The sequence below is a fragment of the Crotalus tigris genome, unplaced genomic scaffold (genome assembly GCF_016545835.1).
Source record: "Crotalus tigris isolate CLP2741 ecotype Arizona unplaced genomic scaffold, ASM1654583v1 scf7180000019004.2909048, whole genome shotgun sequence".
NCBI lineage: Eukaryota > Metazoa > Chordata > Lepidosauria > Squamata > Viperidae > Crotalus > Crotalus tigris.
In genome coordinates, this window is record NW_024097319.1 from 1,136,622 (window position 1) to 1,153,789 (window position 17,168).

General features: G+C 33.6%; 2 protein-coding genes across 4 annotated transcripts in view; one reads left to right on the forward strand and one right to left on the reverse strand.

Annotated features, from left to right (window-relative positions):
• On the forward strand, positions 1-11,356 carry METAP2 (methionyl aminopeptidase 2). 2 transcript variants are annotated; one of them, XM_039358131.1, is made up of 11 exons: positions 1-232; positions 1,173-1,277; positions 2,687-2,752; positions 4,123-4,225; positions 5,534-5,695; positions 6,164-6,345; positions 6,426-6,520; positions 6,614-6,710; positions 7,054-7,157; positions 7,927-8,042; positions 9,595-11,356. In XM_039358131.1, the coding sequence occupies exons 1-11, from the start codon at positions 7-9 to the stop codon at positions 9,845-9,847; spliced, it is 1,509 nt and encodes a 502-aa protein (XP_039214065.1). In that variant the 5' UTR covers positions 1-6; the 3' UTR covers positions 9,848-11,356. The 2 variants fall into 2 exon arrangements, with proteins under 2 accessions (XP_039214065.1, XP_039214066.1); XM_039358132.1 differs by having other exon boundaries at positions 3-232; positions 1,176-1,277.
• The window catches only part of USP44 (ubiquitin specific peptidase 44), an 18,662-nt gene continuing 11,728 nt past the window's right edge, over positions 10,235-17,168 (reverse strand). Inside the window, exons 3-6 of one of the 2 annotated variants that reach the window (XM_039358130.1) lie at positions 16,735-16,933; positions 16,195-16,261; positions 15,495-15,700; positions 10,235-14,929 (exon numbers count right to left, since the gene is read on the reverse strand). In XM_039358130.1, the coding sequence (XP_039214064.1) occupies positions 14,730-14,929; positions 15,495-15,700; positions 16,195-16,261; positions 16,735-16,933 (672 nt within the window). In that variant the 3' untranslated portion in view covers positions 10,235-14,729. Of the gene's footprint in view, positions 14,930-15,494; positions 15,701-16,194; positions 16,304-16,734; positions 16,934-17,168 lie in introns of both variants that reach the window. The other variant, XM_039358129.1, reaches the window with a different exon arrangement.

The following is a 17,168-nucleotide window of genomic DNA, read 5'->3' on the forward strand; positions in this document are numbered from 1 at the left end:
TTTCTGATGTCCTCCCCCTTCTATGCCTCTTGTAAGTGGCAGTCTTGGGAACGTCGGCGAGCGCTCAACATGGCGGGTGTTGAGCAAGAGGCCATCCCCGTGGAGGAGAAACACCTGAACGGAGAGCTGCTTTTGGATCCCGAGGAAAGAGAAAGTGCCGGTGGGGCTGTTGCCGATGAAAACGCCAAGAAAAAACGCAAGAAGAAAAAGAAAAGCAAAGGAGGCGCAGTCGGTACGAACGGACCTGGGCCGGGCAAGGCAAGCTAGGCTGGGAGGCCCGACCGCGACGGGGAAGGGAAAGGTTGGGAGTGGCCGAGGAAGCAACTTTTCCAAAAGCAAGCGAGTAGTCGCCTGAATATGGGATCTGAGCACTGGGAAGCGTGAGAAGGGAACGAAGGTGTTAGCCATATTAAGTTTGCATTCGAGCGGAGCAACAGTGGGTATGGCTGGCCAGGAACCAGCCCTTTGGTTCCCATGGAAAGGCGCTTGGATGATACCGGACGATCTCCCTTGTTCGTTATTCCCGCTGCTTCTAGAGAATTTAGAAAATGTTTTCAGAAAGTGGTGGCGGAGAAGATAAGTCATTTCGTTATTAATGGTGGAATACTATAATACATGAAAGTTAAATTTAGTGCGTGGTATTGAGGATTTCTTGCATAAGAAATCTTGTCTTAATGGCATCTTTCTGCTGCTCTGTAAAGAAACAGGGTTTGTGAACTGCAATGAGAGATATATTTAAAGGTAATAAAAATTAAGCACAGTCTTTACAGAGATGAGGAGAAATTGTATTTAAGTTAATAGTTCACAGTACATTATTTAATATGATATTTTTAAAGAGGTAACTGATGACCTTATAGATGAGGGAAAGTCTAAATAGGTTGAGCAGTAGGGATAAAAGAAATTAACTATTGCAAAATGGCACCAAACTGATTGTCATAGTTTAGAAAAATAAGATATAGGAACATAACCTGATTGTGGAGGTAGAAAGTGTAAATAGGTTTAAACTCTTTCAGTAGAAGGGTTTAAATTAAGAGTGAATAGATTTGAATTTATAGCTAACTTTCTAAAATGTATAGTTTTTTATTGTGAATTATAGACCTGAGAAAAAGACGTAAGACCACTGATATCTGGGAAGTTGACATTAGTGTTAATTTATCTCTTTATTTTGCAAGTAGGACAAGAGACTGAAAGAGATTTAGAAGCAACACTTGATGAAGTAGCAAACCAACTAGATAAACAAACACTGGAAGAAAAGGAAAAAGATGATGATGATGAAGGTAAATATCATTTATGTGACTTTGTGCTAGAAGTATTTCTAAAATAAGAAAGAATGAGAATGGAGAATTGAAATTCATGTTGAAACTTATATAGATTATTGTAAAAACGGTTTGGCTCACATAGTATTTAGCCATGGGACATTTAAATATGTTTACTGAATAATAAGTTGCCAAAGATCTTTGGATTGCAGTAGGTTAGAAATGCCAAAAATAAATAGGTCCATGTGTCACACTAACTCTGATTTACAAAACCTTGTAGGTTGATAGAAGAATACCAAAAGCAAACAAGCCATGTTATGGCTTAGGGCATATATGAACTGTGCTATCTGCTCTTTGATTAAAAGGCTATGTACATAATATATATAATATTATACCGGATAATTAGAAAAAAATCTAATGTACATATTACATTTGTTTTCAGCCAGATAACTGGAGCATATCAATAATATATTAAACTTACATGCTGCCAATGACTCTGGGTGGTGCACAATAATTAATATGTTAACTAGTTTAAAGTACAATGTATATGCTATCTGAAAAAATGGATGACATGTAAGTTTAAACAGTTTCATTGATTCAAATACAGTGGTATCTACAGTAAGCTTGTATACACATAGTTAATGTTATTTTATGAAGTTCTTTGTGCTGCCTGAACTGTTTGCACATATTTCATTATTTAACTAGCTGCCCAGAGTCATTTAGGAGAGATGGGTAGTATAGCAATGCAAAGAATAAATAAGTAAATAAACTTGGTAACATAATCAGTGCGATTGGCTGGGATTTGCTATCTGTTTATATGTGCAGTATCTTTCCCTGCCAATTTTGTTCAGAATGTGGTTTCCTCCTTGGTAGTTCCTTGTTTAGAACATTGTTTTCTGCTTGATTGTTTTTCTGGTGTTGATCCCTGCTTATTGGAGCATGGGCTGCTAGAGATGATGATGTCTATGTCTAATCTTAGACTAAGCCAAATCTAAAAATGCTAGGGAATTTCTGGAAGCTTGGCATTTAACCAAATCAGGTTAAAATGGGCAAAATTAATCAAAAGTTACAAATCCTTGTTCTTATGGGAAAAATGGGAATTGGGAACTCGGTTTTTTGAGTTCAAAGAAAGCTAGGATATAAATAAAATAAACTATGATTGTGTGTAATCTAGTGCACAATATCAGCAGTATTTGTGATAAAACATTGCCGTGACTTTATCATCAAATTAATCTTCTCGGAAGAAAATACTGTGAAGATGTGATTGATATATCACTCATTGTAAAGCATTTACTATGATAAATAGTTTTAACTGTACTTATTGGCCAATTCATTATTGTTTCTATTTTTCCACTGCAATAATAGACTAATGGCTAAATATTATTTTCTTAGGACATTTTCAGTATTTAATATCTATTTGTTTTGTGTAGATGGTGAAGGAGATGGTGACAGTGCAGCAGGAAAGAAAAAGAAGAAAAAGAAGAAAAAGAAAGGACGTAGGTTTTGGTTAAATATTGATCATTATTCTATTTGTCTTCCATGAAATGTTCATAAAATACTACTTTATTCTAAATAAAAGCAATGGTTCATTGCTTAGTTGGCTGCCTTATAGCATTGGGAAGCTCTTGAGCAACATTCTTAAATATTGGATTTGCCCTTGTTGATTGGTGAAAAAAAGTTGATTTTTTTTACAGTTGATTAATTAACTGTAGTATGAAGACAATTTAATATTTTGATTTCATCTTCTATGGATGCTTGCACAAATTTGGATTCTGAAATTAAACATACTATCAATCTATCAATAAACTGTTTCTTTAAAATTTTAGCAGTAAAAGACTATCAGTGAGGCAAATGATATAATAGATGCTTTAAAATATTTATAAAATGAGTTAATTTATGTATAGATAGAAAATGTCTACAGGTAGTCCTCGTTTAAAGTTATGAGGGTACTGAAAGAGGGGATTCACAATTGTTTCTAGTAGTTGTAATTGTTGCAGCATCCTGTGGTCACTTGATTACAATTTGTGTGCTTGGCCACCAGTTTACAGTTATGGTTGCATGGTCCCACCGTCACATGATTTCCAATCAGAAGCCAAGAGGAAGTTACAAATGCTGATCATGTGACTATTCAGTGCTTCAACTGTGGGATTCGCCTAAGAACCGCAATTAGAACTGCTGCAACTACCGTCATAAATCAGTGTGGTCATGTGATGTCACACTTAATGACTTCACTTAGTGTTGTCCCAAAGGTGTTTTTTCAAAAGGTAACTGGACTTTCTTTGTTTTGCTTGAAGACATTTTGCTTCTCATCCAAGAAGCTTCTTCAGTTCTGACTAAATGGTAGAAGATGGAAGGATTTATCTTCCTTGCAGAAATCTTTCCATTCTACGCCATTCAGTTAGAACGGAAGAAACTTCTTGGATAAGAAGCGAAACATCTTGAAGCAAAACAAAGTCCAGTTGCCTTTTGAAAAAGCACCTGTGGGACAACCATGACCTGGAAGACTGAGAATCTCCATAGACATTCACTTAGTGATGGAGTTTATCATCCAAATGATTGTTATTGAGTGAGTTCTACCTCTATAGCATGCTTTATGAGCAGTGTCGATTCTATCCTAGAGGCATGTGAAATGTGTTAATATTGTTTCAAACTCACATGGTATCCATAAGACCAGCAGTTTATCTAAAATTGGCCAAGAAAAATGTTGGGGGGGGGGAATTCTGAGCATTCTGAAAATTGTTTATTTAATATGTATTGTGTTTTTGACTAAAACTCAGACAATAAGTAAGGATTATTTTAAAAAAATATTTGTTGACAATGATTTTTTTTATTCTAAGACAGACTCAAAGTCTCTTTCTGCCAACAGCAAAACTGCAGACAGATCCACCATCTATTCCAATATGTGACTTGTTTCCCAGTGGGATATTTCCAAAAGGCGAGGAATGCGAGTATCCAGCAACGCAAGATGGGTATGTATCTTGATTTGTCTTTTTCAGTATAGAGTTCAAGGCAGCGATAATTTAATTGATATTACTTTTAAAAATTCATCTATACTTCAAATATTTTATTTTGCACTTTATAATATATCTGGGCAAGGAATAGGTTTGGCATGCATTTATATGGTTTGTGGTATATCCAAGTGTTTCCAATAATACCAGCAGCATGTTTGCATGTATGTATGTATCACTATTGGCCTCAGAAAATGTATAACCAAAGAAAACCTATCCACAGGGCCTTAGGTTTTGCACCTCCCCAAAGATTGAGAAAAGGGCCAAGTCTTTAATAGTGTCCTGAGCATCATCAGACTGGGAACCATCCAAATGTCTGAAGAGATTCATTCTAGCAGAGGATAGTCACCGATCCTAGATCCAAAAAGATGATACTGCTTAATTGATGGGAGCAGGAATATACCTATTCTCCCAATCTAACTGACAATGGAACCAACCAAAGACAAGTGGTCTCTCAAGTAAACAGATCCTATGCTATGAAAGGCTTTGTGGATGATAACCAGCATCATATTTTAAAAATTAGTTGTTGAAAATTAGATACATTCGCAGCCTTAAGTTATTTATAAAAATAATAAAGGCAGAATATAAATATATTATTTGCCTTCCAAATATGAGAAAATGGAATATGATCATTACAGGGTCTGGCTGATAATTAGGAATAATGTGTACTGGAACCCAAATCTCTTATTTTTATCTCAGTAGATAATTTGTCAGAGCTATGTAGCTGATTATTACATTATCAGAGTCAGAATAGGTAGACTTCATAGAATTCTTCAAATTCTTCATTTAAACATGTAAAACTTCCAAGATTTGATTCCAAGATTTTTTCTTGTATAAATAAACAGGATTCACATAGTGTGCAAAGCATAGTTTGTTCAATAATACATAGCTTGTTTATGAGTCCATGAACTATAAATAAATAGCTTGGCCTGTGTGATTGTATCCTAGTCATGATGTAGTCAATAAACCATGATTCAGCATGTTCTGTGAATCCAGTCATAATGTAAATACAGTATTTTCATGTTTAAAGAGATAATTGTAATTACTTGACAGCTTAAAGAACCTTTTGGCATTTTTTGTAGTCATATGGCAAAAAGTGTTAATGTCAGTTTTGAGTTGGATGAAAATTAGTATTTTGAAATGTTACATATTATATTAGTGAATTCTGCTATCACTCTCTGCATCCTCCCACCCCAAATTGAAATTCATCTGATACTTGGTTTGTATTTCACTTTATGGTGACAAATATCTGACTTTTCAATATTAAAGGAGAACTGCTGCTTGGAGGACTACAAGTGATGAAAAGAGAGCACTAGATCAAGCAAGTGAAGAGATCTGGAATGATTTCAGAGAGGCTGCTGAAGCCCATAGACAAGTGAGGAAATACGTTATGAGCTGGATCAAACCTGGAATGACAATGATCGAAATTTGGTAATGATAATATATAGTAACATTTTTTTAAAATAATATAACATTTTAATTTAAAAGTAGATGGCATGGTAGCTGACATTTTTTGTGGGTTTAACTTTTAATGATTTTTGGGGTACAAGCCTTGATGAATGCAGATGCTTGGCATAATGATTCTATAAAGCAATGAAAACTGTTGTTCATTTATTTTGAATAATTACATCTAGAGTTATAAGGTTATCAGTAGTTTCCCAGTATTATGCAAAACTATTTAAAATACTATGAAATATCTATAGGTTTGCATACTACATCAAAGTTTGCATAGCATTTATACTTCTGAAACAGAAAATATTAGTCTTTACACAGTACTGTATAATGTCAATGGTATGCCTAGAAATAATGTACTAGAAACAACTGAAACATGGCTTCTATACAGCTAAGTAAATATATGGAAACAAACCCTTTTATGTAATATAGATGTTTGCTTTTCAGTGAAAAATTAGAAGATTGTTCACGGAAATTGATACGAGAAAATGGCTTAAATGCTGGGCTTGCATTTCCCACGGGGTGTTCTCTGAATAATTGTGCAGCCCACTATACCCCCAATGCTGGAGATCCAACTGTATTGCAGTATGATGACATCTGCAAGATAGATTTTGGAACACATATTAATGGTGAGTTCCTCTTTCTTAAAATATAATTATTTAATTTAGTTGAAGGCAAATTACTTTATCTCCTTTGTATCTGTTTTTAGGTCGTATCATTGACTGTGCTTTTACTGTCACATTCAATCCAAAATATGACAGGCTCTTACAAGCTGTAAAAGATGCAACTAATACTGGAATAAAGGTATACTCTGAAAAATAGTACAGTTCTGTTCTTATCCACACACTGTAAAACTGAAGATAAAAATAATTATCATTTTCTCTTGTATATGAATAGTGTGCTGGGATAGATGTTCGCCTTTGTGATGTTGGTGAGGCTATCCAGGAAGTCATGGAATCTTATGAAGTTGAAATTGACGGCAAAACCTATCAAGGTGATTTATTTTCCAGCTAATATATATGATTATCCTGATGAAAACTGAAGAGTTTGCTTATCTACATATTATTTCTACAATAAAAAATATTTTGAAGTTGATTTTTAAATCATCAATATAGTCTTCTGAATACTGAGTTTTTAAAATTGTTTATTTCAGAAAGTGTAATTTGTCCAGTTGTTAAATATATGTAAATCAGCCAAAATTAACATAAGATTCATGCATTTATAAATCTAAAGCTTATGAAAATGGGCAAAGTCCATTAAACCTCACATTTCCTGTGATATTTTACACTGTCCTCTTAATTACATATATTTATCTTAGTATTTTACATTTTATGTAGTGAAACCTATTCGGAATCTGAATGGACACTCTATTGGGCCATATAGGATACACGCAGGCAAAACTGTTCCCATTGTGAAAGGAGGAGAAGCAACAAGAATGGAAGTAAGTATAGATACAATCTGATCCTACTCATGCTTACTTGGAGGTCCCATTGATTTCAATGCTTTTAACTTCCACTGTTTTGCTCATAAAAATTAACAGTTTAAGATGTCATGAGGTGGGTTAAAAATCTAATATACAACACCATATTAGTATAGTGTAATGATACTTGCCATTTTGCTGATGGATAGTCTTCACTGGTAGCTTCATGTAAACATTGAATAAAAAGGGTTTCTATGGTCTTCACAAGAAAGGATCTTGCACTGCTGAATGGATTGCTCCAGTAGGAACTTTGTAAAATGTTAGAACAAAAATATGCATTCACTTTGAAAACTGCTAATTTGCAGGTAGTAAATATGTTGACTCTAAGTGTATTTTGCACATGTACTGTTTTGCAGATAATACGTACAATTTTTAGAAATTCTACTGTAGTTAAATAATAGCTTTTTGAAGAATAGGTAATGGTCCTGGTATAGACATAATGCTAAATTAGAATTGCTTAGAATCAAAATCTTATAGCTGTATATTTAAAACGAATGAGATTTAGATAACAGTGCGAAACAAACTATGAAGAAAGACTTACTGGTTAATTCAGCTACTCTTCCTGACATGGGGAATAAAATGATTAATTTTCTTCTTAATAAAAAAAATGGTGTTATGTTATGTGTAAACAGGATTATGGCTAGATTAATTTTAGAGGGGATAGCCCAGCTCAGATAAATAATTTTGAAGGTATTATATACTCTATAAACTCATGTTTGTTTTTTAATAGGAGGGAGAAGTTTATGCTATAGAAACCTTTGGTAGCACAGGAAAGGGGGTTGTTCACGATGATATGGAATGTTCTCATTATATGAAGAACTTTGATGTTGGACATGTGCCAATAAGGTTAGTGCTGATTTTACTGCATTATATGGAAATGTAACTTTAAGTATGCTTATATTTAGGGGAAAAAGATACTGGCAAATTCAAAACTTGAAAAAGGTGGTAAGAACATAGTGCTTATATGAAACATAATTCTCTTGTGATACATCCAAAAATACAAGTTTTGTTTATTTCTCTGAACAGATGGGAACGTCTTTACTAATATACAACATAACAATGCACTTTCAAATGAGTAATAAAAAGTAGGCAAACTATCACCAAAAAGTGCTTTATTGGCACTGGCATATTAAAAGCAGGCATCTCTGCCAAATGAAAAGTTTATGGGATAAGCAAAAAAATATGGTATAAGCAATCTTTGAAGATGAATTTGGAGGTCATATTTCAAAGTTACACCTAACTTCTTTGGCATGGTTTAGGCCTTTCTAGCTCTGAAAATGGTGAGTTCATGTGGCATGTTACCATTTTGGGGTTTGGATCTATTGATGGATAAAGCAAGAGGAAAAATTAGATTTGGACAAATTAGAAATTGGTATATCAGCATAATATCTGCACTTCAAATAAATTAGTATCCTAATTTTGTGCCTTCAAGTTACCACAAGTGGCTTCAGTTATTTATTTGCTTGCATTTTTATTATGTTTGACCTGACAGACTCTGGGTAGTTAATATTCAGCTCATAAAGGAATCATACTGACATGTCATCATAGTAATAATAAAACAATGGCAAAAACACGTATGAAGTGTAAAGACTATTCACATTGTAGGCAATATCGATTTCAGTGGTTGCATATTAAGGATCAGATGGTTATTGAAAAGGCCCCGTCCCAAATCATAAGGAATGTGTCTGATCATTAAAGAATTAAAATTCACAATGATTAATAGATGTTTTCCTGAAAGGAAATAAAGCCAATAACCAAATAAAGCTGCACTGCATTTCCTAGATTTGCTCATTATCATGTTCTTTGATTACAATCCTGTAAAACACTTTTCCAGGCAGTTTTGACAGGCTAATCTTGTTGTAGTTTTTGCATTTACTCTTACTACCTTTCCCTTTGTATAAGTGAACAGTATTGGCATTCTTTCCAGTTGTCAAGCAAGTTTTCACACACACAGAATTTGCCCCATCACTCTAAAAACAACCCACATCTACGTAATTTCTCATCTTAATTTTTTGCAGGATTCCTTATATGATTGTCCTTATCTGTAGACACTCTTATCATTCCCCCAAGCATCCTTGTTCATAACTTCCCATTTATGTAGTTCCATATAATTCTGTAAAACAATTGTTTTAATTATTCCAAGCATCTTTCATTTCTTTCATTACATCTATTTTTATTCTACTGGGACATTTTTTTCATTCATTCTACTTTTGCTCTCATTTCTTTCATTTTTTTTCATAGATTACTCTCTATCCCTGTTATTGAAAGCCATGTACTAATAAGCTGCCCAGAGTAACTGATCATGTTGAATGTCTGATCTGATTTTGTATAATTATTTCCATTTTCATTAATGCCTGCTTTAAACTTATACATACATTTATTATTTTCTTTCTTTTAGGCTTCCAAGAGCAAAACACTTGCTGAATGTTATCAATGAAAATTTTGGTACTCTTGCCTTTTGCCGTAGATGGTTAGATCGTCTGGGAGAAAGTAAATACCTAATGGCACTGAAGAATCTTTGTGACTTGGGTATTGTGGACCCATATCCTCCTCTATGTGATATTAAAGGCTCATACACAGCACAGTTTGAGCACACCATATTATTGCGTCCAATGTGCAAAGAAGTTGTCAGCAGAGGAGATGACTATTGAAATGTCAAAGCCATTACCTCACTTATGTACTCTCTTGGAACATGTTATAACAGAATAAATTTGCAGTCTGTTTTAACAGTCAACTCAATGTGATAACTTTCCATGTTCGGAAGAAAAGAATTTAATCAAAGGCAAGTTCTCTAATGTAACTAAGAAAAAAAACAGCTACTGGGGCTTCTAGAATATTTCAGATTACTTCTATATTTTTCTTTTGTGAGAAATATGCTACAAAGTGTTATTTTTAGTTTGGAATGAGTTATACATGTTGTTTGAAATAATTCTGAAAAAATGCTTTTCGGGTATTTATATTACCATATTCTTACTTGAATGCTTTGAATGATCACAAATGATTTCTGCACCTAAGCTGTCTTTGCTGTTGCCTTTTAAACTGCCTGGAATTTATTAATAAATCAATAAATCATAAATTCAAATAGTTTTTAAAAGTGTCACAATCCAAGGCAGTAACACACTGGAAAGTCTCTCCCATTAACCCACCTGCTGTTAAGAAAGTTTCCAGTATAAGCACAGCAAGCAAATACAAATCATGGTTTAGTTTTCAATTACATTGTGTACATGTTTATTTTGCTTCCTTATTTTGCTTCGAATTAAATTACTGGGTTTTCTTTCTGATATGCTTTATATAATGAGAGTGGGCTAGGACTGGTCATTTTTCTTGCAATGAAATGCTGTACCTTTTTTAACCGTACAAGGGCTTTAAGAGAAATAAATGGTGAATCATGATGGGCTGGCATAGAATTTGAGGGAATTTTGCAGCTGCTTGACCTGGTTGCAAAATTAATTAAGCAGCACTGAAGGGGCAACATATGGTAAATCCAAGGCTTAGACTTGGAATTTTTTAAAAAACCAGTGTAAATATCTCTATAGTATTTTTAGAAAACTGCAGTGGTGTGCAATATAGAGAATTGCAATGGTGTATCCATGATGTTACCTGGAATCAAACTCAAAGGTCATTTTATTTTTTTGGGCACTGTATTGCTTATTAAAATAGTACAGTGCTGCTTATTGTATTGCTTATTAAAACCCTCTCAAATTTCAAGTGTGGGATCTATTCAGTGAATTTTGGAGGCTACCACTGAAATAGGCTAGTATGTTTATTCTCTGCCATTCCTGTATGATAAACACTAGCTAGTGTTGATATTCCTGTTCTATATCAGGCTATTTATATTAACTACAGTGTGAGCTTCTATATTTTTTAATTTATTAGAAATTTTTACTTATAAAGGCTTGATACAAGTAGTTCATCTCCTATGCAGTATGGCTGAAGCGAATCAAAATCACACAGAATCATTCTATTCTTAACATATAAAAAGTTTGAAGCATAATGCTTTTTGTTCTGTTCAAACCAGGAATATTAAATCAACTTATAATGTTTGCATATATGATTAATAGAACATTTAATAGTTGATCCAAAGGTTAAAATTGTTAAATATGTTGGTAAAGCTACGATGTAGTAATTGCAGGGCTTATTAAAGTATTGTATGAACTATTTAAGAGATTTCTTACTTGCAGTACTATTTAATTTGGGCATTTTGAAGCTGCTAAGTATATTATAGCTTTGCCAAGCAATAATCTTGGTTATTGCAATTAAAAATACATAATGCTGAATTCTTAAGAACCCAGAAAGGATACTTCAGTTTTAATAACTTTCCATGTTTGTGTAGACACTAAAAGAATATTTTAAATATTGAGCTCTTATTGTTTGTGTTAGAAAAAGTATACATGTAAAAGACTGCAAGCAAGTTGTAATCAGCAGGCTGCTGGGATATGGCTTATTGTACTGCAAAAAGTTTCACAAATCTTGGAGAGAACTGATGAGAAATCAAGCATAATTCCTAGGGAAAAAGGAGAAAGAAAAATAGAAACAAGAGGATACCAGGATAAGAGAAATATAGTAGGAATTTAGAATGAAGTATCTGTTACAAGATTTGCACTCAGCTTTCAGTGTTGGCCTTATGTGTCCAAATGAAGAAGTTTTAATATTTGTATGTATTACTACAAAGAAAAATAGAACTGGAAACAGCTGAACAATCAGCACTATGTTTAAGACTTTTTGAAAAACAAAGTATAAACAATAAGCATGCTATTTTTGACTTTAGGTTTTCATGAAAGCTGAAGCCTTTCCTTTACACCATAGCTTTCTTTTTTTTTTTTTTTTTTTTTTGCAACAGAGAAACCAATCAGGTCTTTGAAATTAAAATATCTATTGTCGCTACTTGTATTACTTAAGCTTAGAAAGGTGAAACTCTTTCTTGGCAAGCATATAAAAAGAAATGTTTTATATTTGGAATTTATGCTAACCTAAATGTTAAAGCACAGGCTAAAAAGAACTACCTGAACTGATTGTACAGACAGACACTAGGGCTTCTTTTAAAAGATTAAATCTGTGTCACAGAATATAAATTCAGCATGGGTGGAAGTGAAATCCGATGCATTGTAAATGTCTTTTATGTTCATTGTATTATTCCTATTGAGATTTTCCTCAGTCCTTTTAATTTCTTACTAAATCCTTCTTTTTCATATCTTCTATTTCTGTTCTGTTCCTCTTTCACATTATTTTATTTACAGATAATCTTGTGCATCTTTTAAAGTGGTAAAAACAGAACTTTTGCCCTCTAAATTTGTAATGTTATCTGCCTGCAAATAACTTGCTCTTTAGTGTGCTTGCTCTACCATGTGTCTTTTACTTGAACCACTGTGTTCTGAAGACTGAATTATTATATATTTTGCTACCTCGCGTGATGCAGAAAATAATACATGGAAAAGAAAAAGGTATCTGCTGGAGTAGGCTGGCCTTGCAAACAATAGCCAGTAACATGAAACATGCAGAGGAAGGCATAATTAACCACTATAAGATATCCAAAGCAAATATTTTAATCTAAGAATGAGATTCAATGTAATTATTACTGTAACTTGGACAAAGACCCTCTGTATTACACTTCCTGGGTTTGGCTTTCTATGGATCTATTCTGTGGCAAGAAATCAGTTATTCAAGAGTGCTAACTTGATTCTTAAAAGTTTCCTATAAAGAATTAAAATAGATTTCTATGTAATCTAAACTATATCTAAAGTCATTTTTGCAAACCTGTTTTCAGAAGAAATGGTAAGAAGGCTCGAGTGCTTATTTCCCAAGTGAATGTTCCTGTATACGAATGTATGGTATTAGCAGCCTTTCTTGCCATTAAGACTTTTTTGCATAGGATACTTCACAAAAGATGAGAATGGTTTCTCCAAATCATGGAGAAAATTTTTTGAATTCCACAATTTGAGAGAACTGTAGTTCAGATAACTTCATATTTAGGACAAAAAGTTAAAGGCAATTTTGGATGTTTTTTTTATGTTCTGGAGAATATTAATTTGAGCATCATTGTTGCAGTAGTATGAACAACGAACAGTATTGCAATCTAGACATAACCTAATTTTCCCTCCAATTTGCTCAGAACGACCCTCTTAATTACCAAAGCTAGCCTATGCTGCAGTTTTGCATTGGATAAATGAACATAAAGGAGCAACTGAAATTGAAGCACTCCAAAGAAAATTGAACACAAAGGGCTTTAAATTTAGATAGGAGGGAACACCCTAGGCTAAAAATTCATTAATATGTACAGAGCAATGTTCTCAATTTTTGTTTTCCAATAGAAACTATAAACAGCATTTAGGAAAATTACTCTATGCTATGTTGATAACATGACTGATACATCTGTACTGTAAAACCTTACTAAACAAAAACAACCATGTTTCCAGATGTTATAGCAAAAATCAAAAGTAGAGTTATTATCTTCCATGGATTTTACTATGGCAAGTCACAGATCAGAGTAGTTATTCCTCAACTTATGATCATAGCTGACCTTGGAATTAAAGTATAAGTCATGGTCATTAAGCAGGTCATCACGCAATAAACCCAATTGTACATAGTTTTGAGGTGATCATTAAGCAAATTACCATGGTTGTTAAGCAAACTCATTGTCCACAATGGGCATTTTTTACAGAACCAGTAGAAAACAGGTTTCTGGCAACAAACATCATAAATTGCAGTCATGTTGACTATTGGGGTGGGGGGAATGGGACTGTAAGAACTTCAAATCCAGAAGGGGGGTCTGTCATTACTTCAGTCACTAAGTGACTGGTTGTAAGCCAAGGACTACCTATCTATAGATTAGATACAGAATCTGGCAGAAAACCTATGAGCTCTGTTTTTTTGCAATTATTATTGCCATTTACACCTTCCTCACAGGTTTCCATTTAGTTCAGTATTCCTGGAGTGAAGCAATAAATAGGCTAGGGAAATGATAATATTCTAATGTTCTTACTGATCTTTCTAATGATTTAGAGCTTTAATATGTGAGAAGTATTGTACTACTCAAACTCTTTGGATACAGAAGAAAGAGAACATTTTAAATGGCCAGAAGAAAAACACATTTGTTACCATCATATCTTTTAATCATGAAAACAAGACAGATTCCTGCAGACAAGATCCACAGAACTGCTAGTACTAGTATAAAACACAGCTTTTAATTTAAAAATAGTCTAGAATTTGCCCACCCATATTCCTCATCTAAGTTTCCTACTTCAAAATACTAAAATGCTGAAAAACAGCTTGAGGTAAAATTTAAAGATTCAAATGGAAGATTTTCTCTTAACAATAGCTACACACACACACACACACACACACAGAGTATATATATATATGCTAGTAACTTGGGAAGTTACTGTCATGAATGAGTTTAAAAGGTATAAAAGATCTGAACATGTAATAGAGTTTGGCTCCAGAAAGCAGATTTAGTATATTATTGCGCTTACTTGCCTAAATACATGCCCAAGTGACAATTCAGACTTATCCTGTACGTAGCAATTTGGCTTTGAATTAGCTGTTACTTTTCACATTGGAGCCATTAACTTCAGTATTTGCCTGTTTTCCAGATGGTGAATCAAGACTTGACATTCTCCAATGTCCATTCATTAAAGTAACTCGTTGGGTATAAAACAAAATATATGCCTGGGCCTTGCATACTTCTTCCATAGTGCACATGGTGAGCTTGGAATCATTGCAGTGTACCCAGAACCCTAAAACAATGAAAAAATAATAATAAAAATGGTAACACTGATGTTTTCTTCTAAAAGCACAAGATTGATATTTTTATAATTTAAGAATCTATAGTTTATTAAGTATATAACTAACATTGTGCTGAACCAGACCAAAGATTTAAGTGAAGCAGCACTGTGCTCCCATAGTAACCAACCACTTCCATATGAAAGCCACAACAAATTAAATTAATTCAAGTTGTGTAGTGATTTGTAGAGACAGAGGCAACATTCCTAGTGTAATGAAGATACACACACACACACACACACCTACCTTTCAAAGTTCTCCAATACAAAAACAGCTGTATCTGAAATAATTATATGAAACAGTTTCTAATATCCAGGGAAAATGGGATTTTATGCAAGGTAGTTCAGCTAAGAGACTGATTTTTCAATGTTATATGCTATAATATTTTCAAATTTCCAGTTTATGAATCTCAAGAATGTAAACATTACTTATAACATAAAAATATCTCCAAAATTGCCATAACCTTGTCAATTGCATTTATCATAAACCCAGTAATCTGTGCATTTCCATATGAATTACCTCCATCTGAATTATAGCAATAGGCAGTGTAGTGTCCTGAACCAAATCCTTTCCCATGATGCATCACAACAGCAGACAAATCATAAATAAAGTAATCTGCCACAAGGGATTTTAGAGATTTTCTGCAACAATAGGGTTCCAAGTTTAGTATCTCATCAAAGTTGACATGCACACCAATCTTCTCACGATGATTGCGTCCTGACCATCTACAGGAAGAAAAATGAAACTTTTTTTTTATTCATATTTTGAAAGAATTTACTTATTTCACTTTTATAAATTAACTTACTACTAAATAACATAGTAGTCCAATAGTCCAAAAATATTGTGTACTACAGAAAGGAGTATGACTTTTGTTCAGTATCATAGCAATGAATCCAAACGGGTTATCATCATATCGTCTGTTCAATGCAGGAAAATCAGAACTAGACAGCTATAAATAGCTAATCAGCCTCTATTTGAAGATCTCTACTAACACTTTCCACAATGTTGCTACTTGCTACTAAAATGTTTATAGTACTTTATATCAGCTGTAATAATTATTACAAAACATTTCTTAATTACTTTCCTAAAGACATTATAGTAATGAGGATATCATATAGAGAACGTAGCTTAATGACCATTAAAGAAGGAATACTTCATTGAAAAAAAGTAAAAAAGTAAAAACAAAATAAACCTCACAAATACAATTTATGGATATTACCTGAATCGCTTAAGGTGTAACCGCAGAATCTGAGGTAGGTGGCACACCAGAAGCTGCTTCTGTGCCTCTGTGAGTAGAACAGGTTTAGAAGAAAATTTTCTTCGTTTTGCTGTAAGAAAAATAGCCTCCCTCTAATTTATAGCAGATCACATCATAAAATTAGATTAATACCTTTAATATGTGCATAATATACATGATAAAAATACAAATGAGGCATTCTAGAACTATTCCAAAATACATTAACAGAATTTTTGTAGATACCAAGTTAAATTAGAAAGAAGTAATCACTTTAGAACTATCATAAAAACACATTTTGATTGGTAGAACAGTCAAGATACAATTTAGATTGCAGTATACATTCACTGGTAAACATGCAAAATGTAATAAATAGCCACTTGTGCTAATGATGTAAGCACAAAGTTTGTTTCACATTCTGTTAAAATATTTCACATAAGTAACATTTTTTAAAAAATAACCCTATTAGTTAGTTAACCTCATATATGAAAATCAGATCCCTGAGTACATACAGTCTTTACTCACTGTTGCACTGGTTACAGGCATATATCTTCCCTTCTAAAGCTTCAGTTTCTGTAAATTTGGCCAACATCTCTGTCAACAAGCATGGATACTGACAGGTTGTCTCTCTCCCATTGCAGTGGTATCTTTCAGGAAATTCCAATGACAAGTCCCAGAAAGGCTCTACAGTATTTGATTCGTTGTCACATGCAAGGCATGTTACCTGTCAATACAAATCATCAGTTAATCTGAATTTCCTGTTCTACATGTTTCCCCAAAAATAAGATCTACCCCAAAACAAGCCCTAGTCTGATTTTTACATCTGCGCCTAATATAAGCCCTACACCCAAAATAAGCCCTAGCTTTGGGGCAAAGCACACGTGTAAAATTCAAGCTAGGGCAGGGGTGGGGGGTAGAGCTGACCTATGCATCCTGCACCCGCTTACCTTAGCCAGGCT

Coding starts and splice junctions, on each gene's coding strand:
- METAP2 (XM_039358131.1), top strand. CDS start 7: ATGTCCTCCCCCTTCTATGCCTCTTGTAAGTGGCAGTCTTGGGAACGT. Junction 2,753..4,122: donor AAAGAAGAAAAAGAAAGGAC/GTAGGTTTTGGT, acceptor TTCTGCCAACAG/CAAAACTGCAGACAGATCCA. Junction 6,711..7,053: donor TGACGGCAAAACCTATCAAG/GTGATTTATTTT, acceptor CATTTTATGTAG/TGAAACCTATTCGGAATCTG.